At 37.4% G+C, this 25,397-nt stretch overlaps 2 protein-coding genes across 2 annotated transcripts in view; one reads left to right on the plus strand and one right to left on the minus strand.

Moving 5' to 3' along the window:
* Positions 1-14,709: 14,709 nt before the first annotated feature.
* LOC149566069 (uncharacterized) lies at positions 14,710-17,893 on the minus strand. Its single transcript, XM_089816429.1, has 7 exons — positions 17,597-17,893; positions 16,585-17,254; positions 15,973-16,272; positions 15,849-15,928; positions 15,401-15,757; positions 15,012-15,244; positions 14,710-14,863 (listed from the first exon to the last, which is right to left on the minus strand). Exons 1-7 carry the CDS (start codon positions 17,891-17,893, stop codon positions 14,710-14,712), a joined length of 2,091 nt encoding a protein of 696 aa, XP_089672555.1.
* A 1,279-nt stretch (positions 17,894-19,172) lies between these two features.
* The window catches only part of LOC149566070 (spermidine hydroxycinnamoyl transferase-like), an 86,379-nt gene continuing 80,154 nt past the window's right edge, over positions 19,173-25,397 (plus strand). Inside the window, exon 1 of the mRNA XM_089819504.1 lies at positions 19,173-19,823. Coding sequence (XP_089675630.1) covers positions 19,395-19,823 — 429 coding nt within the window. The 5' untranslated portion in view covers positions 19,173-19,394. The remainder of the gene's footprint in view (positions 19,824-25,397) is intronic.

Consider the following 25,397-nt stretch of genomic DNA (forward strand, 5'->3'; position numbering starts at 1 on the left):
ATGTGAATTATATCATCCCCCCCCCCCTCTTTCTCTCACACACACCCCTCCCTTACATCGCCTTCACCCCCCTTACTATATATCTCATTCTCACTAATTTTGGTTCTTCATAACCTGATAGAGCTATTGATGTAGGAGCATCAGAGGTTGTCTTGTTATCCTACTAATCTTTGTTCATTCTGCATGTTGGAGTCGAGTGCCAGTGGTTTCCAAGTTGTTGTTGCTAATGAGTTATTAAATGTTGGTTGTGTTACTATAGCTAGTGATGGTTGAGTTACTGTAGCTAGTGATGGTTGAGTTGCTGTAGCTAGTGATGGTTGGTTTATTGTAGCTAATTGATGACTAAGTTATTGTAGCTAGTGTTGACTGAGTTATTGTAGCTAGTGATGATCGAGTTACTATAGCTAGTGATAATTGGGTTATTGTAGCTATCTTGTATTGACCGAGCTATCTAGTGTTGGCTAAGTGTTCCTTCATGTGCTAAGTAAACCTGATATTTGTTGATGCTCAGGTTCTTCTTTGACTGAGTTTGTCATGATTGGATCTTAGTTTGAGCTAACTTTAATTTGGATCATGAATTTAATGATGGGATTGTGTCTTGGGATGAGTGTAGACCATTTTAAGGTTGGCCTATCTATTATATAATGATTTAGAATCTTCTGTAAGCCATTTTGGTAAGTATAAGTAGAGGTATTTGGTTTAGTTTAGAGGTAGGACTTAGAGAGTTAGACTAGATGTTTCTAGGATTACAAATTTGAAGTTGGATTGTAGATCTTGAAGTTATATTTTGTAATTGGTTGTAACTCAAAAGGCCTTATAGCTGGGCATGTATGTTGATAATTTGATGAATCAATAAAGTGTTGTGTTCGCCCTCTCCCTTTGGTGTTGTTCTCTATTTTTTTGCTTCTATTTTGTTTACTCGGTAAGGTGTTTGGACAATTAGGTGTGCCTTTATCCCTAACTGTTCATACTATCCTTCTGTTAGCTATGGAGAACTAGAAACAATGCTTCTAGTTTTTTAGCATTATGGTTGTTGGTAAACAGATTTTGTTCTTTCAAATTATTACTCTTTATTGTCCAATTTGGAACAATATCTAATCACAAACAATTGGAAAGCTCCTTATGGATGTTTTAGCTTTCGTCTAAATTGGTAGGTACAACTCCCTAAAATAGATTTGCAATGAATTATGTTTTCTTCCTAAACTACTTTGGAGTATGTTCTTAACCTGAGAATAGTAGAGGGATAACCGAGTTAGACCTAAATAAATCCAACTCAGGCAGATAGAATTTTCTCAACACTGAAATAGATTTATGCATCCACACATCTTATGAATCCATAAATTTCATCCACGTAATTAACTAATGTTGAACTAGGCTAATTCAAATCTGAACTCTGACTAATAAACTAGAAATGTTGGAAGGATTTCCTCTTCGAATGAACTATAACAACACTTATCACATTCATCCATTGCCTCAAAACAGGGGAGGTAAAACTCTATTCTTCCCTTGTTCCAATTCAAACAAAAGAGAAAACATGAACGAAATACAATACTAACTGGAATAGAAAATGATTGACATAAAATACCATTCGATTGTCTCTACAACAAAAAGTACTTCACACCAAAAAAATTTCAACCATTCATTAATCTTTTCAATTCATACATATAGACTTTTTTGAGATGATCGTTACAATGGAAGTTTAATTGGTTCATCTTCTGAGGATGAAAAATGGCAAGGTGCTAGTTTTTCGTATTAAAAAATTACAAAAGAAAACAAAAAAGGGGGCATAATATGAATCACTTAGACTTCTTCCCCTTTTCGATTTTCACCCTATATGCCTTAGCAACGACCATTATTGGGATTAGCTCTTCATGGTTGGGCACGTGTGTATTAGTGAATCTCAAAAGCCATTTTGAATGTTCCCTTGGCAACTCCTTTACAACATTTAACTGATCTGGCAACTCCTTAGCGGCCACATGTATCCATCCATTGAGCATTTGGAGTTATGTGGTCCTGTTCTGGCTACTAGAAGCCACTGCAAACAGATTATCCAAAAAAGTAGAGATGTTACTTTTCATTACTTCCACTCTAATGAGATCCTTTCCTTGACCACTAGTTTGAGAGTCTGTGTGCAACCCTCTCATAAGCTCAAATCCTCTATCTTGAGTTTTCTTTATTTTACCCTTGGTTTCTTTGAGTCCCTTCTCAGCTTCCTGGATCATTTCTAGCTTGAACTGCATACTTTGGAGCCATTCGAACAAAGGTTCATTTCCTTTCTTTAGAATCTTGGCTTCGACTACTTCTTTTTCTTTCATTTGGATGATCATCTTTAAAAGGGAGATACATTCATCACACCTAACTCTTTCTCCAGCCAGAGTATTATTGTTAGATAATATGTTATCCTTTTCTGTTTCCAATCTTAGGATAACATTTCCAATTTGATCTATGAGAGAAACTCCTTCTGATTTAAGTCCCTCGATCCATTCTCTACCAATCTGGCCATAATGCCTATCTTCCTATAGCTAGGAAATGAGGGCTTGCACTTCAGTTGTACTAGCAGTCTGGGTCACAAACATATCAAAAATAGTTGCTAGTGAAGTGACTAGCTGCTTGATAAATTTGTTCAATTATTCTATCTTTGCTTTCATCTTGATCTTTGACAATTTGAGACTCTCCAATTGTCCTCATATCACTTCATTGCTTGATCTCCACAGCCAACTTTTGTATCATGTCTGGCTTCTCCAAGATCGATCGAATGCAGAGTAAAATCTTTAGGTGTCATACCCTCAATTCTCCCTCCTTTGTTTGGCCTGGCTATTTCCATTGTCAAGTGCCATGTTCTTGGATCTTGCCCCAGTATTGACAAAGTCTTTTGCTTTTGGACCTTTGTCAATGCAGTCCTAAAATGAACTGTGAGAGATACAGTGTCCTTCGCAGAAATACTTTCATCTTTTCTCTTTCTTTTCCTTTCCAAGGTATCTTCTAACCAAGAATCAATTCCTATCACTTTGGAAGCTATTCTAAGTGATTCAATGCTGAACATTTTCTTCTTCACTGGAGTCATGGCTACAATAGTTGAAGAGAAAGGATTCTTTGAGTCCTTAGAGATGAGTCTAGAGGAAGCCTAGCCTTTCTCCATCTCTGAAGTCTTCTTCATCTCTTCCTCTGATTCGATAGACTTGCTACTGCTACTTTTTCCATCCCCTAGGTCTACTATCTATATAGGGGAACCACCTGGCTTCAAAAGTGAAGCACTTGCTGATGGCATGGGGCTATGATGAGGAGATGGGATTGGAGTGGTATGTGGAGAAGGAATGGGGGTAGTATGAGGAGATGGAACAAGAATAGTATGTGGGGAAGGTACTGGAGTAGGGGCATTGTCCTTTGGTTATTCTGCTTTCTTCTCTTCTATACCAGTCTAGGTTCCTATAACTGGCAAGGAACCATCATGACATGTTTGGGCTATAGAGATATTCTTGTCTGGAGGTTGATCACCTTCACCAGCAGGCTGAGCCGACCCTTGAGTGGAAGCTATAGTCACACTTGGTGTAGCACTCTAGGATGAAGTTGACGTTGTAGTTGTTGGAAAAGCTTGAGTGGTTGCTCCCTTACTCCAACTCTTTCTGGTCATCCACTCAACCCATTTCTCGGTTCTCTTGATAATCCTAGCCATCATGATATCAAGATTCTCCTCCACATCTACATATGGCTCGAAACTGATAGGAATCCCCCTTAATTTCGTCAAATATGTATTGCTATACATATTTTGACCATCATCCTCCAATCCTTCTACATTGAGATCAATACCATATGTCTTTATTTGTTCCACTGTGAGCCTAGGGAAAGCACAATCTCGACTCTCTAACTCATCCCTGCAATCTACCCAATAATCCTCCAGAGTGGTGACATGTTTGATCACACTCCTGATTTGAAGCACCTCTCTTGCATATCCATTTGGGTCGAACATGGGCCTCGCAACCTCATATTCCTCCAATTTGTACTTATTCTCAAATGCCTTGAGCATGCTTTTGGCATCAAACCAAGAATCACAACTGTAAGCCCCGACCTTCATGGGGAGCTCATACCCCTTCTTCCTTAAACTGGCACTCAACACATTCACTTGGATAGCTTGTCTCACGATCTCTACGAGCACGATCATGTCGCTTGGGTATCTGGGAAGCTTCAGAGGAAATACGTCAAAGGCTGAAGATGCAAATATGAGAAGGATGAGAATTGAATAAAGTAGCTACCAAATTGACTGATGGTTGCCATCGCTTCTGGGCTAAACCTCCTCTCTAGGCATCCTTGTAGTTCCTTGCAAATCCTTATTGTAAAAGAGTCATTATATCTGACATACTCTGTGTAACTATTTTGTAACTGCAAGCATGGATAAAATTCATAACTTTTTACATCATCAAGAAAATCCTCTATTCTGGGAAGGCCTGGCCACAATTGTAGAGAAGCTAACATATAAATCATGAAAGAAGACATGTAGAAGGTATTATAGAACTTTATAGCACTAAGAGCTCTGGATAGATGTTCACTTACCTCATACACCCAATCAACATAATGTGCATCTGAATAGATGATTTGCACTAAAAAGAAATATTGTTCTACGAAATTGAGTGCTTCTACCTCACCTTTCAACTAATGCAAAAGAACCAAAATGTCCACAATTCTAGGCTTGAGATTAGTGCCAAAAAGGGTCTTAGGAACCTTACACTTAGCTCCTCATGTCTTTTGGAACTAGTACCTCATGATTTCCTTCTGCCACACCATCTTCTTCAAGGAGAACTTGGACATGGTTCCTCCTATGGTCAATTCAAAATATTCTTCCCGCTCTGGAATCCGAAGGCAATTGACTACAGTTTGTCGATCAATTGAGATCAAAACTATATGATTCGAAAACAAAAAAAATTTAGTGTCCAGATTGTAATGGTTAATACATTCAACGATTAGCTCGAGGGCTTGAAGTGCCACTGGAAACCCGACTACTTCCATTAGCCTGCTTCCTCGAAGTTTCTCTATTATTGGGTGGATTGGGTCCATCCTCAACCTTCTTAGGAAATCTTGCATGTCGAAGAAACAAAGTGAGGTATCTGTAACATTCTGCAATGTTGACTTAATCCCATTCAGCCCATCAAATCCAATGAATCTTGTTGCCATCTTAACTGAGATAGAGATGAATTAAAAATCTTAAAACTGAAAATAGCACAGAGAGTAGAGCTTGCAACTGTGAGAGTTATGAAATCACTATTAAATTCAACAACATAACAATTTAAAAAGAAAGTGGTAGTTTGAAATTTTGTTATGTTCATCTCTATATAGAAATCCCAATCCACCCATTAATCTTCAAGATTCGCACCACACGAGTGAATTAAAGGATAAATCTGTTAGATTAGTAAATGCAAGGGTTCCTAATGGATTTTTCCATGTCTTTTCACTATTCCTGTTGGCCCAACGATAACTTTCCTTTATTACAGACTTACTTTCCAATTTTTCACCAAGTCATGGAAAATTAAGAACAGAGTACTCTGTGGGGATAAATTTTCTTAGCCAGATTTTGCTCAAGATACCTTCCCAAATGTGATTAACTTGCTTCAATTATCCTTTTTAAGTATCCTGCGATCGATCTATGAGCTCAATATGCTTACAGAAGTGATCTTTCAATAGATGTGAAAAATCGCTTTCCAGGGTTGAAAACCTGCTGAGGAGAAGGCAACTTCTATTTTTTTGCCCTTGTCTTATTTTCACTTAACTCTTTAAGTCAATGCGTCTCCAAGCTTCGAAAACTCTAAAAAGGGCTGTGAAAGTGAAAAAGGAACCCACTTACTTGCTTTTCTCCCTTGTGAATGCCTTTGTTAGAAAACTGACTTCCTGGGTCAAAAACCCACCGTGGAGAAGCTACTTCAGAGTTTTCTACCAGATTCTATTTTGATCATTATGATGAATTTTGAGTGACTCCCAAGGTAGAATACTGTAATGTAGGAACAATCTATCCATAAAACAACTCATTTCTTCCTTGCTTTAGCTTGTATACCTCATTTGTTGACCTCTGCGGAAAATCACCTTCACAGTTTGAAACTCTGCCAAGGAGAAGCCAATGCTAGGTTTTCCACAAACTTCATTTTCTTTGTGTGCAAACTATAATAAGTCACAAGCAAGTTCAATTCTTGGAAATGACTTTGTGAAGATCATGATATGACTCAAGAATCTCCATTGAAAAGGATCCTAGACTACCCACGAAACTCACGACAACAAGGGAAACCCACCCAGTTATGTAATGTGAGAGAAGAAGGAAGATAAAAACCTGATGGAGAGACTTTTCATTTGGGGAAAATAAATAGACTCAGACATACCTAAACCTATTTGAGACACAAGATCATTTTCCACTTTGCATAATGGGTACAGGATGAAAAGTGGGGCAACAATGGCTAAGTTCAAAATTTTCGATGTTATTTGCTTGACTTGTTAATGAGCCAAGCCCCATTTTGAAATTTGATGAAAAGTACATATAACATGATTGCATCATGTTAGTTTTGAATTTTCATGGTGTCCACTTTTTTCACACCATCTTGGTGCATATGCCCATAGTTAAAAATATATTTTACAATAAATAATTATTTAAGAATTGTATTCATGTGTTCTCTTTCTTTCATCCTGATGATGGATCACATGTGACCCAAAACATGACACACAAAAATCTTAGTCAATCAAATCCAAAAGTGATATTACAATTAATCTAATCGATTGTAGAAATATACTAGCTTTCATTTTTTTGAGAATTCACCATTCAAATTAATATATAATTCAGATTATAGAATCAACTTACTCTTTGGTGTAACATACCTTTGAAACTAGTGATCATTGCTTAGAATATTTCAATTAACCCAACGAAGAACCTATTGAAATCTATATATTACTTAACTTTAATAAACTAGCACTTACAATTTGGTGTACAATTAGGTATGTTGAAAAGGCATGGAAATTAAATTAGGAAAAAACTAGCTAACTTCTTGCAAGAAAAAAATGTAGTACATAATGTCAATTGGTAGGTCATTTAGAATAGAATATGGTTAACACAAAAAAGGTCTCAATGAAAAATTCATAGCTTCAAATAAAATATGCATTCACTTAATAGGATCCAATCATCACTATAATAAAACCTTTAAATCAAGTGGATAAATAATTTCTATTATCAATAGAATCATTTAGAGAGAGAGAGAGAGAGAGAGAGAGAGAGAGAGAGAGAAACAAATAGTTATAGATAGGTGGATAAGTGAAATAAGAAATATGGAAAGATTGATATTGAGATGAATATAGATCTTTCTGTGTGTGTGTGTGTGTGTGTGTGTGTGTGTGTGTGTGTGTGTAGTGTGAAGTTCTAGCAAGAGTGAGAGCGAGGAGGAGGGGGAGTTATATATGGATAGAGAGAAGTGTCCAAAAGTGGATTGGGAAAGAGGAGGATAGAGGTAGATATAAAGATATAAATATGTAAGGGTAGAGAAGAAGATAGATGTATATATGTATGTATATAGATATGTACATATCTATCTATGCATGTGTCTATATGTCTATACATCTATATATGTATATATGTATGTATGTATATATTGATAATCTCTATATCTATACACACACATATCTATGTGTGTGTGTGTGTGTATGTAACAATAAGAAAGGGGTGGGTTAGGAACACAAAGGGGTTTTAGAGTAGTTTCGAAGTGCACCACCTAACCAATTATCTTATTATTGCACAATCAGAAGGAAAATGACACACTAGGTTCAATTAGAACTTAAGCACTAAGAGGGTGGAATCATCCTTCACTTTTTGTGGAATGTATGCATCAGTTAGGGGATTGACTAATGCAAGACATAAAGAAAAATATGTGAAACTAACAAATTTGAAATAAATAAACTGATAGAAAATAGACAATTACCTACAAGTCCAAAAAATCGATAATCAAATAGGGTCATTGACTAGTGATTTCAGTTTCAATTTGTTTTGTGGGGAAGAAGTAGTTCATGACACCCTCTTCTCAGGAAGAGGTGAAAAAATAATCTCATTCCCAACACTTTTGATGAAATTTGGATGTAGATTGTCAATCAAATCATGTACTTTTTTTATTTGAAAGAATTTTTCTTCCACCTATTTTTGCTTATAGAAAATGGAAAAATTGTTAGATTAATAGGGGTTTTCCTTGGTCAAACCCTGATGGAAGAATCAACCTTGAAATAGAAATGAAATTTCATGAAAGGAAAACATGTAAATGTAAATGTGGGTTATATAGTAGATATACCTTGCAAATGTTTATGCCTTCATAAACTGATATTAAGATTGTGATGTCTATGAAGATGCATATATGTAATTATGTGTAGATGTAAGTTAAATTTGAATCAAGGATGTATTTCACAAATGTGTAGATCTATTAATACTCCTCAAATATCCTTAATTTTATTATGCTTGAATGACTTTTTCCTTGACGAATGGATGGATGAATTCATGTACATGGATAAAGGATCTTCTTGATTGATTAAGAACTCCTCTATTTGGCCATCATCAAAGAGAAGCTTGCTACAATGGATAATATTGCCTTCAAAGATGTCTTGGATTCTTGAAGAATTCTTGGAATGAAGTATTGAACTTGAATGCTTGAATTTTTGTCTTTAAATCTTGAGAATGCTCTTGAAATCCAATCATGAATGTGAATGTGTCATTATGGATGTCAAAATAAGGAGAGATAGGTTGCATATATTCTTCTCACAACCCTTTGTATCTCAAAACTCAAAGGAGTTGGAGACAAATTTATAAATATTTCTACCTCTACAAGTTAAGGCTTTGATTTAAATTTTGGAAAAAACATCTTGTGAAAAGCGTATGAAATTGAAATTGGAAATTGAGGGGGAAAGGAAGTAGAAAATAAAGGTAGTGGATAGTTGGATCAAGCATAATAGACATGAAATCTCAAGAACACAAAATCAAACCTAATTGCATATCTTATAATAGGTGTTTACAATTTAGGACACACACACACACACACACACACACACACACATATAAAGAGATATGGAGAGAGATAGAGAGATAGATAAATAAAGGTGGAGCTATTATATATACACAAGACCTACATGGAAGTGGAATCTACAAAGCGACAAGAGAGAAAATCATTAATCTTTGCAACAATGTAAAGAGCATCATTTGGTGCCCTAATAGTCCATTTATGATCAAATGCAATGTAAGGATCAAGTGTTTCTTTTGCTTTGTATTTAGATTGATGAATAAGGTTAACATTGTTGGTCTTGGTACATCCAATGTCATGTTTCACTTGAAAGTAGGAAGGTCAACAACATTGATGAAAGAATAAGGTAAAGAATGGGTATACGTATTTGTATTATAAGAATGAGAAGGTAAGGGATTGATATAGATTTGCAAGATTTGGTTGGGAGAGGAACATAATTTTTCCCTTGATCAATAACACCTTCAATGGATATAACATTAGAATATATAAGGTATTGAAATATAGCTTTCAAATAGAAAGGTTTTTCAATATCATGACCAAGTTGACAATGGTTTCTACAAAAAGCTTTTGGATGAAAGGATTTGGAGGATTTTTTTGAAGGATCAATTAGTTTAATTGGAGTAAGTGTTAAAAATTTGGTATTTATCAACCTCAACATTGCATTATGAAAAGATACAAAAAGAGGTATACACACAAAGTGGACCTAATTGAAAATCTAATTATAGGTTTTTAGAATTTAGCATAGTGCATACACATATATTTTGTTAGACTAATGATAAAGAGATATAAAGATATAAAGATATATGTAGATGAGAGCATGAAAGTGAGAGCGAGATAAAGAGATAGGAAAACAAAGGTGGAGAGATTATATGAATGCAAGATTGTGGATGTAGAACCTACAAGGATACGAGAGAGAAGACCATTAATCTTTGCAACAATGTAAAGAGGACCATTAGGTATCCCAATAGTCCCTTTAGGATCAAATTTAATGCAAAGATCAAGTGTTGGTTTTGGTTAGAATTCATACTATCGCTAAGGTTGACATCATTGTTGGTCTCAATACATTAAATGTCATATTTCTCAAGAGTAGGAGAGTCAATAAAATGGATGAAAGAAGGTAAAGATTGAGAATGCTTAATTGTATTGGTAGAATGAGAATGTAAAGGATTGGTATTTTGATTTGCAAGTTTTAGTTGGGAGGGTCAACATATTTGTTTCCTTGACCATTAACACTCTCAACAAATATAGCATTTGAATCAATAATGTATTGCACTATAGATTTCAAATAGAAACATTTTTCAAGGTCATAACCATCTTATCAATGGTATTGACAAAAAGCTTAGGGATCAAGGGCTTTGGAGGATTGTTTTGAAGGATCAATTAATTTAATTGGAGAAAGTGTCAAAACATTAGTATTGATTAACCTCAATGGTAAATTATGAAAAGATTCAAAAAATGTATGAATTAAAGAGAAGGTTTAAAAAAATAGATCACAAAGAAGCCACACCTTTAGATGTTACTGTTGCTTGCACACCAATATTGTTTGATGAATTATTGATTTTGACAAAGCCTGTAAGTTTTTGAAACTTTTAAATTGGTTGGGATGCAACATCACTCTATCAACTAGAGACATTGGGGACATGCTCTCAAACTCACTCACTTGAAGTTAATAATTATGAAGCATTGCACATGATTAAGTAGAAAAAATTCAGAAAGCAATATCGTATCTCTAATATCTTTTTGTAAATCAATAATGAGAATGTTTTGCACATGATAAGAAATTTGAGCATGCAAATGATTAAATATGCCAATTAGATCAATCACTTTTTATTTAACAACTCATTTACATTGTTTAAATCAGTTAAAAATATCTTGCAACCAATACTATTTTTAAATTGTTGAATGAAATAATTAGCAAGTTTTTAAAAAGAATCAATAAAATAAGGAGCTAAAGAACAATAATGTCGTAAGGCCTTGTCTCTAAATGTTTTAGTAAAAACATTAGTCACAAGTCTATGATCATAAGAGAAGTCATTACACAATGTTTGAAATATTTTCTCATGAGTCAAGGGGTCTTCTTTTCCAATATAAATATCTAAGTGAGGTATTTGTATATAATAAGGGATAATGATACAAATGATGTGAAAGGACAAAGGGATATAAATTATACAAGTAAGAATGTTGAATTTAGATTGAGTCATGGAGGCAAGTTGTTTTTGCAAGGATGACACAATTTGTGTAAGACTCTTGATAGTGGATTTAGTACAAAGGTTTTTATGAAACATGTGTGAAAGATTTTGAACATTACAGGAAATGGAAGGACCATTTAAGTATGAAAATGGAAATTTTTTTTAGATAGGCATGGATGATCGTTGAAAACACATAAAACAATCAAAGGAGGAGAAATGACATGATTAGGAATAATTCCAAAACTAACATATCTATCATTAGTGTTTGAAATGGATGTAGTCATGAGAGGTGGAGCATATGTATGAACACTATATATATAGACACTAAGTAATGAAGTAAAATAGAAATAGAAGGCTCAACTCTCATGTCAAATTTAGTTAAACCAAAATCTTGAGCACAATTTTAATGGACTAATATTGTTATGAATAAGATGAGAAATAATACACAACAAATCAACACCATACTCACAATTATGAGTCATCTTTGTTAATGTTTCTACTAAAGAGATAGTTTTCATTAGAATGTTCTTGACAGAACCATTTCTCAATCTTTTCAATCATGAAAAGCTTTTATACTTGGGTAGGAGACACTCTTGAGGTTTCATCTTCATCATGAGAGAGAGGGGAGAAGGATTCCCAACAATTTGGGAATGTAATTAGTATGCATATTTGTTTCATCAACATAATTAGTATGCATATTTGTTTCATCAACATTCCTAGAAAGCATAGAGGACTCAAGATCAAACAAACTCATAAGCATATGACATGTCCTAACAAAAGTGCTATAGGACTCAATATTATAACACTCTTGTACAAGGAAAAGAAAGAGATGTATGTGTAACAAATGCAAGTAAAAAATTGGAGATAAAGATGAAAAACACTCAACAGATTTATGCAACATAAATAGAATTACACATGAAACATAATGAATAGAACATATAATCATCAAATCAAAAGTAAGAATCTAACACTGAAATTAGAATGAAAATGCTATAAGTTGGATTTACCAAAATTTACAATAGAAAATGGGCGGTTAAACAAACAAAATAGGCTTTTAAAGTGGTTTCATAGTGCAACACCTAATGAATTTTGTTTTTATTGCATAATCAAAAGGAAGATGACACACTAGGCTCAAGTAGGACTTAAGTGATAAGTAGGTCCAATGATCCTTCAATTTTGGTAGAATGTGTGAATTGATTAGGGGGAAATGGCTTAGTAAGACAAGATAGAAATAAAATTAGGTGAAACTAACAAATTTTAGGATACACAAACTCATGGAAATAGACAATCATGTACAAGTACAAGAATTAGTAACTAGATAGCACCATTGGCCTATGGTTCCTACTTCAAGTTGTTTTGTAGGTAAGAGGTTTCCTAAGACGTCCCCTTTCTAGAAAGAGGGTGAAAAAGATATCCTATTTCCAACACTTTTGACTGAACTCATGTGTAGTCTATGTGGCAGATCATGTACTGTTCAAATTTGAAACATGTTTGCCACCTATTCCTAAACACAAAGAAAAGGGAAAGTGTTAGGCTAAAATGGCTATGCCTTGGTCAAACCCTGGTTGAGGAATCAACCTTGAAATGGAAATGAAAATACATGATAAGAAACATGGTAATTGTGTATAATTTTTGGATATGGAGATTCTAATGTCTATGAAGATGATTGCATGTAATTGTATTTAGTTGTATGTTGACTTTGAATCAAGGATGTCTTTAAAAAATGCATAGATATACAAATACACCTCAAAGATCCTTAATGTTGTTATGCTTGACTGATTATTTTCTTGAAGAATGGATGGATGGATGCATATAGATGGACAAATATTATTCTTGCTTGATTGAGAACTTGTTTACTTGGCCATTATGTGAGAGAAGTTTGTAACAATGGATAATATTATTTGCAAAGATGTTTTGGATGCTTGAAAAGTGCTTGGAATGAAGTATTGATGTTGAATGTTTGTCTTCAAATCTTGAGAATGCTCTTGAGATCTTGATCATGGATGTGAGTGCTTGATTGTGGATGTCAAAATGAGGAGAGATATGTTGCTTATATACCTCTTACAACATTTGAGAGCTCAAAATTCAAAGGAGGTTGACATGAATTTAGAAATCTCGCTAAATCCACAAGAAGAGCCCCAAATTCAAATTCTGAGTAAAACATCTTCTTGTGAAAAGAAAATGAACTTGAAACTGAAAGTTGGGAAAGAGTGAAGGGAGCTAGAAATGAAAGTGGTGGGTAGTTGGATTGAGGTAACATAGATGAAATTTAAAAATGAAAAAAGATCTAATTAAGCATCTAATTATAGGTGCTTATAATTTATAGGATAACACACACTGTGTGTGTGTGTGTGTGTGTGTGTGTGTGTGTGTGTGAGAGAGAGAGAGAGAGAGAGAGAGAGAGAGAGACCTCTTTTCTAGAATAAATCCATCCAAATGATTGATCAAATCACTATTATACCCTTACCATAAATTGATAAGGTAAAAATTAAATGTTGAATAAATGTAATATATTCTTAGTAATATTATCTATAATTTTTTTTGAAAAAAGAGGGGTAAAAACTTTATTGAGCTTTAGAACATAACAATACAACACAAACAGGGCCAGAGCCCCATGAGACAGCAAAAACTACAAAAAGGGCAAGAGAAGGATCATCCCCTCCCAGCACCATTTACATCCTCTATAAGAATCCTCTCCAACTCTTGACATAACTCACTAGGCATCTACATCCACTCATCAATTATCCCACCATCTATATTTCCAAATGCCCATTTGGCCAAGCTATCAGCTGCCCTATTCCACTCCCTTGGAATATGGGCAAAAGACACTGACTCCATCAAAGAGCTAACCTGTAAGATCTGCTACACTATCAAAGACATTTGCCAGCTAACATCCGTAATCTTTCTCTCAAGGAGAAGATTAACCAGAACTTGAGAGTCAGATTCACAAATTACCTTACGCCACCCTAGAGCATAAGCCCGCTTCAAAGCATAAAGGATAGCCCAACCTTCCATCCTATTAACAGTCAGCATCCCTTTATTGGCCGAAAAAATAAAAACCACTGATCTAGAAGAGTCCCTACCAATCCCACCAATCCCAGCTGGGCCAGGATTCCCTCTAGAAGAACCATTCATATTAAGTTTCAAAAAACCAGCAGGAGGGGGAAGCCAACTCCCCATCCGATGAACTTTTTGCTGCCCCCGTCTACCTCTCCTGACACAGACTGAGGCAGGAGATATCTCATGTAATCCCAACCTATCCACCATCTCAGCCTGATCTTTCTCAAGCGGAAACACTACCTCACTCTTAGCCATGATAGTCTCACGGATCATCCCCATAATTCTGAGCCAGACCTGTTGAATCCCTAATTTTTCACTCCGAAAAATTCTACGATTCCTTTCCAGCTAGACTTGCCATAGCAGAAAGATAGGCCCCACATACCACACATCTTGCAAAAAAGGGGCCAAGGAGGGGGGCCTCCCCAAAATCCCCCAGAACTCTACCAGGGAGGAGGCATGAATGCACGGGCGTTTCCAAACACCCCACCAGAAATGCCAAAGTTGCATGGTGAAAGAACACTGGAAGAACAGATGCGGAGAGTCCTCCTCCTCCTTACCGCAAAGAACACACCTCGAAGGGCCGAAAAAACCCCTCTTGCGAATATTGTCCCAAGTCAGGCATCAATTCCAAACCAAAGTCTAGGTAAAGCAATTGCACTTCGTCCAAGAAAACTTATTCCATACTTTCTTCCACCACTGAACCTCCCCCCCCACAAATTGTTGGGAGAGCAATTCCTGATACCCAGAAGAAATAGTGTAAACACCCTTGGGATTGGGAGCCCAAGCCAAAACATCATCATCTAAAAGAGCGCTACAATTACGGCCAGAAAGAATGTACTGGAGCTCATCACGTACCCCTTCCAAACCAAAGATAGGCCATTCCTCTGGGTTCTTCCATCTTGCCTCTACCACCTGCCCCTGAAAGGAAAAAGATTGAAAGTCGTGCACCTTTGACCAACCAGCTTCACAAAACCTCTGGGACAAAGTACACAAATGAGGATATTGAACGACTATGGGAGGGTGGCCATCCCAAGCATCATACCAGAAGTGAGCCTTTGACCCCCCTTTGCAAATCCAGAAGCGGCCCCTCTTGATGAGCTCAGCACCTTTCTTGAGAGTACTCCAAATTACCGAACCTTTTCCATTCAAGCTGTGTCGAGGGATGTCTTTCTGTGGGATCCCTGGAAAGTACTTCTGATTGAAAATTTTGGCCCAAACCCAGTCTTGTTCCATACACCAACGCCAATACAATTTTGCAGCCAAGGCAGTACTAGTAAGCACTGACTGTCGTAACCCCAAACCACCAAATTGTTTTGGACTACAAACAACCTCCCATTTGATAAGGCTCCACTTAGTAGAAGATAAATTGCCAGACCATAAAAACTGTCTTGCTAAGGAATCTAAATCCCTTACAAAGCTCATCGGTGCCACCTGAATCATACTCCTATACAAAGGAAGAGCCTGAACCACAGACTGGAGAAGTTGGACCTGACCAGCAAAAGATAGCCAGCGATGGGTCCAATGAGTAACTTTGACACCGAACTTATCCAGAATGACTTGCCAAGAATCCCTAGGTTACTTGCCACCAGAGATAGGAATCCCAAGGTAAAGCAACGGGAGACTCCCAATTTGGAATATGAGAATATGAGTGATTCTCCTCTGAATTGAAGGTGGAGTATTAAAGAAAAAAATGGAAGACTTGCCCTCATTGATCAGCTGGCCTGAAGTAGCAAGATAAACATCCAACACCCTGTAAATATTGGAGGCTTCCCGAGTGGTAGCTATGCCCATTAAAGCTATATCATCCACGAACTGTAAGTGTGATTGCCTCGGAAGGTTTACTCCCCATTTCCAGCCCTGAATGAAGCCCCCTTCCACATTCCTTTTTATCAACCGTCCCAAGCCTTCCACCAAAAGAAGAAACAAGTAAGGAGATAGAGGGTCGCCTTGCCGTAAACCCCGAGAAGCAACAAAAAGATCTGAATGCTCCCCATTAGTTAGAACTGAGAAAGAAGTCTAATTCACACAACTCATAACCCAATGAATCCAATCTTCCTCAAAACCAAAAGCTCCTAACACCTTCTGAAGGAATGACCACCGAACTTTTTCATAAGCCTTTGCCATATCCAGCTTGATGAACATAGCCTTATCTTTGGAGTTGGACATAGAATGAATAGTCTCAGTAGCCACAACCACCCCATCCAAGATCTAGCGACCCGCCACAAAGCCACTTTGTTCTTTAGAAATTAACATTGGAAGCCACTTTTTTAACCTATCAGCAATCAACTTAGATATAATTTTATAAATAACATTACAAAGAGAGATAGGGCGAAATTGACTTATCCGATCAACCCCTTCCCCCTTGGAGATGAGGGCAAGGAAGGTAGAGTTCAGGGCCCGTAGCATTTGCTTATTCTCCTGGGATTCCTGAACAACAACCAGTAAATCTACCTTGATAATGTCCCAGAATTCCTGGAAGAACTCAATCGGAAAGCCATCTGGACCCGAAGCTTTTCCTTTTTTCATTTGGAAAACAATCGTCTCTAGCTCTGCCAAAGATATGGTACACATGAGATGCTCTTTCATTTCCAAAGAAACCAAAGAAGGAATATAAGAGAGAACCCGAGCCTCCTCAACCGAGTCCCCCTGCGAATCCTCCCTAAAAAGAGAAGCAAAATACTGCATAGCTTCCCTGGATATATCCTGAGAAGAAGAGAGAACCTCCCCCCTATCAGTCACCAAAGTTGATATAGAATTTCCATGTCGCCTGGCCTTCACCGAATTGAAGAAGAAAGCAGTATTCTTATCTCCCTCTTGAAGCCAGTCCATCCGAGCTTTTTGTTTCCAAAAGATTTCCTCTCGCAATTCCCATTCCTCCAAGGTTTTTAATGCCCTAGCTTCCTTTCGCAACAAGTCATCTAACACTCCATCCTCCCTAATCATTTTGGTGACATCATTCAACTCAGCTTGAGCCACATTTTTCTCCTAAAAAATATTACCAAAGTAATGCCTGTTCCACCATTTGAGCTGATACTTGACATATTGTAGGAGTTTAGAAAAAGTATACATTGTTGCGCCAAAGGCAGGTCTACCATCCTTCCACCACTTAGCCACACATCCATAGAGGTCTGGATCCCTCAACCACATGAGCTAAAATTTGAACGGTGGTCTCTGAGGCAACCGAGAAGAAGAAATAGCTAACTTAATGGGCCAATGATCTGAACCTCTCCAATCTAATATCTCAGATTTGGAAGACCACCATTCACCCACCCAAAAACAGGAAACCATGAATCAATCAAGTCTTTTAGCAATGCAACTTTCACCCACCCTTCGATTATTCCAAGTGAAATGACCATTGCTAGGCTTGATATCCACAAGATTGAGTGCCGAAATATTGTCTTGAAGAAGCTCAAAAGAGGGCTCAAGTTTTGGAACACCCCCCCGTTTTTCATATAAATCAGGAATAGCATTAAAGTCTCCAGCAATAATCCATGGCAAATAAGGATAAAGACTACGAACAAAATGAATATTATTCCAAGTAAGAAGTTTCCCTTGGAGCTCAACAGGAGCATAGACATTGGAAAAAAGAACAGATTCCCCTGACTCAGGGCAAAGAGCGATCATGGATAAGGAAGACCTAAAGGAAATCCAACACAAAGGTTGTATCTTTCGTGGGTTCCACAAACATGCCACACCCCCCGAAGACCCCTAGGCTCCAATGCACTGACATTGACCATTCTTCCACAATTTAGGTGCTAAACTCAACATGCATTCAACATAAACCTTGGTCTCCTGAAGAAAAAGAACATCAGGAGAATGACTTCTAACCAATTCTCGAACAACTTTTTGTCTAGGGCCGCTATTCAAGCCCCTAACATTCCATGAAATAATGATCATTTCAAAGGAGTCAAAAAGTGGGAGTCCAATGTCTTAACAGAACCTGACTCCACCAAATTCTCCCCTATCAATTAAATCTTCTCTATGTCCTTCTTACGCCCACTTTTACCGCTCTTCTCTGAACTTCCCTTCCTTCCATCTTTCTGAAGAATGCCCAGGTGAGGAGACTTTCTGCGTTTATCCTTATCCGAAACATTGGCCTGAGTAGGAAGGGCTGTGCTCTCTACTCCTTGTCCCAAATCCACATTAGGCCCTAGAGTCGCCTGTGCACCTGCCTACTCCACAGTGACCATGGGCATGGCAAATTCCCCCTGTGATGCCAGAGGAGGATTGGGAGAGGTAGTCTCAAGGCCACAAGTCGCCACAAATTGATCCATACTGATAAATCCTGGGGTAACTTCTTGCTATCCTAATTCATCCAATACCTCAAATCTGTTAAAAGTATCCTCAACTTGTCTCTCCATTAAAGTCCTCTTATTTCCTCTATTACGGTTACGAGCCTTAGTTTGAACAAAATATTATCTATAATTTAAAAGACATTAATATTTAAAATAAAATTTCAACTTATTAAAAATTAACTCTAAGAAAAAAAATTGAAATAAATAAAAATAAAAATAGAATATCTAATAAAATATATAACAATCATATTTTCTCAAAACAAGATAATAATAATCGAACATTATTTTTATTCAAAATAATTATGCTATACATTTAATAAAATAAATAATTAATAGGTAAAATCAATTGCAATAATTTCAAATAATCATTTATATATTTATAAAAAGATAAAATATTAAAATAAATGTAAAATGTAAAAAAAAATTTAATATGTTAAAAAAATAAAATGATTCTTTTAAAATTTAAAAATAAATTAGTTAATATAAATTATATAACTGAAATTAATTCTAGAGTCTTGCATCCTTCTCCTCCCCTCAGTTTAAACTACTAATTTCATAATTAACCACATCAACTATGTTTGCAATGACTCATCTGAAAATACCAGTCAGTCAAACATTGCACACGTCTTAGATTCTGGTGTTCTTAACCAGCATGCTAAGCTTCTGGGTTCTCTCCATGTTCATTTGAGACGTGAGCATATATATATCCACCACTTCATTTTGAGTTTAGAAAGCTAGTGCACGCCTCTAAAAGCCTTGCATTTAAACTTGGACTGGCTAATTTAAGCCATCTAGCTCTAACTTGAATAACGTTTTGATTGGAGAATATAATGGAAGAAGTCTCAGAGATAAACTTGCTGAGGGTCTCCACGGTAAAACCGGCTATGCCTACAGAGAGCAAACGGATGTTTCTCTCTGCTTTTGATCTTATGTGGCGTGGTCTTACGTCAGTTGAAAGGATTCTCTTTTTCAAGACATCTTGTTACGAGTTTGATGAAACGGTGGAGAGGTTAAAGAGCAGCTTGTCATCAATTTTGGTGCAGTTCTATCCTTTGGCAGGGAGATTGACCTTTGGAGACGAGCAGGAAAGGCTGAAAATAGACTGCAATGATGAAGGAGTCCTGTTTTTTGAAGCCTCTACTAATCTCCATTTTCCTGATTTGGAAATCAGTGAATTTGAGTTCAGAACTGTTTTCAAAAGGCTTGTCCCTGCTCTCCGCCATTATCAGGAAAATGAATTACCACTTCTCTCTATCCAGGTAATCCTTTCTTTCAGTTTCTCAAATGGGAACAAATTTTACAAAATCTACTTGAGATTTATTTTTGAAGTGGCAACAATCTTAAAACAGGGCTACATAGGTCTCTTTGTTTCTGTAGACGCTGATTCAATATCTTTGTTTGCTAAATTCGATGCCTTTTATTGTCTGAGCCTCTTCAAACCTCTGCCCGAAATGTTACCTTACAATTTGATTTCCGGAAAATAAAAAATTGTAGTTTTCAACTGCACCTTGTACCACAACATGTTGCAGCTATCGCTGATCATCCACGTGCCCCCAAAAAGGGCACCTCTCCCAGACAGGATGACTAAGAGTTTGAAAATTTCCGCTCTAAAGAAGTATGACATTGTCTTAACTACATTTCATTCTCACAAAAGCAAAAACTAAAATCATTAACTCTGATTTCTTCCTTTCCATGTTACTCTTCTTTAAATACTTGAACTTTTATTTTCACAAATATTAAAACCATCAACTGCACACCGTGCCATAAACAGTTGCAACTTGCAGCTATCTTCGATCCAGGTGTCCCCCAGATAGTGGAATCCACCAAGAGAGGCGGCTAAGGATCAAAGTAAATTCTGCTTGATACCAATCTTCAAACGACTTGGCTACAGGGTATTTCCATGAAAACATGAACTACAATTTCTTCCTTGCCGCTTCATTAATAGGGTTTAGAATAAATATGCATCAGTCAGGCATAAGTTTGCCCCAAAGCACATAAACCACATCATAACTTAATAAGACTGGCAGGGCTTCCAAACCTTTGGTCGAACACCTTTACACAAACAGATCAAAATTCACACACTTACATATATCTCATCGATTTAAAATATATATAAGTGGATTTCATTGACAGAGATAAACTCAACATAGTTTTAAGCCTTATTTAGAACACCTACACAACTCTGTTCTCCAGGCTTTTCCCCGCTATCCTTTCTCTTCCTATTCTGTTCGTCCACACTAGAAATGACAAAAAGAACAGTTTATCCTTACAAAAATGACCACAAAGTCTCCTCATTGAACAGAAACGGAGTCATGTATCCATCTTTTCCTTTAGTGGCTTCTTGTTCTTGCTTTCTGTTGATTGTGTGCTCATTTAACCCAGGCAATGATTTGCCCTCCCAACCATAGACAATATCCGATTGTCTCCCCCAAGCACTCGAATATTTAATCTGCTAGAAGATGTGAATTGCAGTGAATCAAAATCTCTGCAGAATGAAATAACATTACTTTGTTTTTATATATACCAGCCTAGGTGTCCCTTCATCTAGGTTGGCCCTTCTGATAAATAGAAAATAAAAAATATGATTATGTAATGAGGCCAAATTGCCTTAATTATCATTTATTATACTTAGGAGAAAATATCTCCCTAAGTTACAAACACTAACACTTCCTCTTAGCTAGGAAGATATTACTTTCATGGATTCTCTCAGCATGACGTCCATCATGGCTACTCCCACGTGTGGAAAAACACAGGTACAAGGAATTCATCGTGGAGTCACTCAACATGATGACATTCATCATGGCTACCTCCATGCATGGATATGGATATGTGCACAAGTGTCTATCATTGAGTCATTCAATGTGATGTTGTCATCTCATCATGACATTCACCATAGCTACTCCCAGAGGGTGAATCCTACATGGCTACTCCCAAGTATGGAAATGCAAATGAGCACAAGTGCCCATCACGGAGTCACTCAATGTGATGTAGTCATCTCATCATGACATTCACTGTGGCTACTCCCAGAGGGTGAATAAACACAAGTGCTAAGTCATGGAGTCTCTCAACATGACATCTACCATGGCTACTCCTAGAGGGTGGAACAAGGGATTTCACCTCAAATCTCTCTATCATAGAGAAAGATGCATTAGCAAGGGCTTGCACCTCAAACTTCTCTCTCATAGAGAAGAATGCAATTACAAGGGCTTGTACCTCAAACTTCTCTCACGTAGAGAATAATGTATTAACAAGGGCTTGCACCTCAAACTTCTCTCTCATAGAGAAGAGTGCATTAACAAAGGCTTAGTGATGATATGGCTCCTTCTGAAGCTCAAGTTCTTGCGTCAATGTATTGACCTCCTCGTCCAAGGTTGCCTCTAATGGTTTATCATACTCCCTCTAAATGTTAATTCCTCCTATTTGAAGAAACTGATCACAATCTATATATGTACCTCCTCTTTGAGAGATGACTCAACTTAGTGCCACTACAAGCTCTGTCTCCATACATTTCTTCAGCCTGTGTGACTTCCTCGTGGGATGCAATAATCTCTTCCTCACTAGAATTGTTATGCAATCTCTCATCATCCTTTTGCTCCTTGATTCGTCCATGACACCCTCTGCAACGTTGACAACTAGCACAATGTCATCAGCAAGCACAAGAGTGGCTGTCATCTCGTCAAAAAAGTTAACATGGCTAGGGGAATCCATGACATTGAAGAGGTATGATAAGGCATTACTAGCCTCCGAAAAAAGAAACATGGGAATTGCCTTGATTGAAATATGGCGCTCCTGCTTGTTAATCCAAGTGTCAATGTACCTCAAATGCTTCTCCCTATGGACATCAAAAGTAGAAATGCAACGGGTCTACTCAACCAACATATCCATAAACATGGCCTTGTTGTGCTAGATGTGCCCCACTAAAGCAACATTTCTCACCAGTATGGGGTTTGATATCAAGCAAGAGATGAATGGAGACATAGGTTGAGAAGTCCTTCACACCTACCTTGAACTTAATGTTTGTAATAGGCTTGATGATAGGTTGCACCAGTGGCAGTGCATCCTTGTTCATCACTGAGGATTTTATGATTTAGCCATACACTTCTACAGTGGGGTAGTATGTTCTCTCCTTTGACAGTGGGAAGACTTTAATGCCAGTTGAAGATTGCAGAAACTTCACCTTCCATTGATCTTTGTGGGGCAGGCACATTGCCTGGAGTATTTGGCATGAACTTCTTATCTATAAGATATGAAAGCCGCTGTCTTCCTTCCTTGGTCCAAACCTTTGACAGTAGTCACATGCTCAATGCCACCAAATACAAACTTGATCTCTGATTTGAGCAAAAACACCCTATGATCTCCATGGAAAACATTATCCCTTTCCTGCTAGAACAATTGAAAGTTCTCGATGAAGTTTCTCTTGTGTCTGACAATTTTCCAAGAGAATTGTGAATTGCTTGTTACTCAGTTCGAAGTAACCATCATTAAATATTTCTGATCATTTTTCCAAGTGTATGGCAAAACGTAGAAGCTTGCATAGACACAGTATCCCACTTCTTAGACATCCTTGAAGTTATGTCCTCTGTTCTCAAGAAACAACACTGGTGACACCCTTCGCAGAACACTACTGTTTTGTCATGGCTATTGACATTTGCAGTCCTTGCGCTTGGCACTGATGAGGATATCTTACTCTTCACTTCTTTGTTAATTCTTAATCTGTAACCAGGCCAAGGGTTCCACATCATTCTTTGAATTCCACTGGAGACTTGTATCCATTGTGTGTGTAGCTTTGACCAAACACTTATTGCAAGTGCGACTAGAGCTTCAAAAAGAATAGCTCCCCTTCTTATAAACATATACACTTTATGCTAGTAGAAAGCAATTATGGTACCCTCCTTTTCGTTGTCAGTAAATTCTATATTCTAGCCAACGGGTAGAAGTGTATCCGAAAGGGCGCATGACGGTTGAGTCACCCCTTCAGGAAAGTATATGTACACCGCCGGAAGGGACTTTGAGACATCATCATAATCATATTGTAAGCATTGGACTGCATATTGCGTATATGAATAAAGATTCTGTTCTGTGTAAGTAATATCTTACTGTACTACATGCGGTAAGTATCCGTTTACCCTGTACGGTAAACATTTGGTGTTGTTGCCAGCCAAACCTGGAACAAAGGAAATGTTATGAAGATTAATGCCTAATCTGCTTAATAAAGATAGGAGTAAGATAAAAGATAAGGATGAAATACACATAGCACAAGAAGTTTTAATTTTAGCACAATAGGCGGAGCGCCGACAAAAGCTTTAGCAACTTACTGACAGACACTGAGGGGGTGAAGGAACACAAACAAAGAGAGTGCATTCACCTAGTAGACCAAGGAGGGCCCAGGAATTGCTAGAAGAGACTCGATGGCGATTGAATTTGGTGGAAGAGACAAGGGAGGAGTTTCTTAACTTGTATATGCCAAGGGTAGAGAATCCGAATAGAAGGGAAGTAATTCACATAGCTTGAAGTGCCGAAGGAGCGCGAGCGTGGAGTGAACTCTTCATTCTTGATACACCCAACGAATGGATACAAGTAGAGAATCAAACAACTTCGCTTGAGGAAGATATTTTATCATCGAGTAACGTGGTTGTCCAAAGTAGGGTGGTTGTTCAAAGCAGCACGGTTGTGCAGAACAACGCGGGTGCTTAGAACAACGCGGGTACACAACAAGTACCTCACAATAAGAAGAAAGTAGCAATGGCAGGACCAGACACTACAAAACATGTGAAACAATATGGATGGTGAATGGTGTAATGGACCAGGATGACTAGGTCCGACAATTCCTGGCCACCCTACGGGGTGTTGTGATTGATTGGTTTTCAGATGCCAATCCACAAAAATTAATTACATGGATAGAAGTCAGGAAAAAATTCATAGCAGAGTTCCGACTACTAAGGGACGATAATGAAATTGTGGCAGAAATATACAGTACGAAACAGGGAAAGAATGAAACGATTTGTGTGTATGCAAGAAGGCTGAAAGAGTTAGTGGGAAAGATGGAGAGCCCACTAGCAGATGGATTAAAGAAACAATGGTTTGTCGAAGGGCTACGGTTGGCACTAAAGAAGAAAATGAAGATTGTACCTCCAACATTGTACATAGATGCGTATAATCAGGTGATGGATCTAGAGAGAGAAAAAAACAAGCAAAAAGAAGAAACACAAATTGTCAGACTCAAACAATTCATCTTCTGAAAGTAGCAACAATGACGAAGAATCAAGTAAGAAAGTTCAAGCGTTGCAGAAATATATGCTACAAATGATGAAGGAATTAAAAAATTTGAAAAAGAATCTTGACTTGGTGAAAGGAGAATTGTGGTGTACAGACTATAAGGAGGAGGGCTACACAAAAGGCTCCTGCTCGAAAAACAATTTTGCGATATCTGCCAAGTTGTAGGACATTCCACAAAGGAATGCCCGTTCAATATGAAGTCAAAGGGACACCAACAAGTGTTACTGATGTAGGAAGTGTCCACTAGAACGAGCATGAACAACGATGCAACCTCAGGAGGATACCATAACAATAACCAGTGCGGACAAGGTGGTAATAATAATAATAACAATGGAGGCTAAAGTTCGATACAGTATGACTCAAGTGGACAACCGATGATACAATGGCGTATGTGCAACCTCTGGGGATTTTGCTAGAGACTATAGCATGAAGGAAACACCACAACTGTTATGTAGATGGTGTGGTCCGGGAGACCATGAGGATTCAAAATGCCCGAAGCAAGGGGTGAACTTGTTAAGCATCGAAACATGTGATGAGGAGATACTAGCCATCACTTG

The sequence above is a fragment of the Cupressus sempervirens genome, chromosome 3 (assembly GCF_028749045.1).
Source record: "Cupressus sempervirens isolate cs-2001-9-10 chromosome 3, ASM2874904v1, whole genome shotgun sequence".
Lineage (NCBI taxonomy): Eukaryota > Viridiplantae > Streptophyta > Pinopsida > Cupressales > Cupressaceae > Cupressus > Cupressus sempervirens.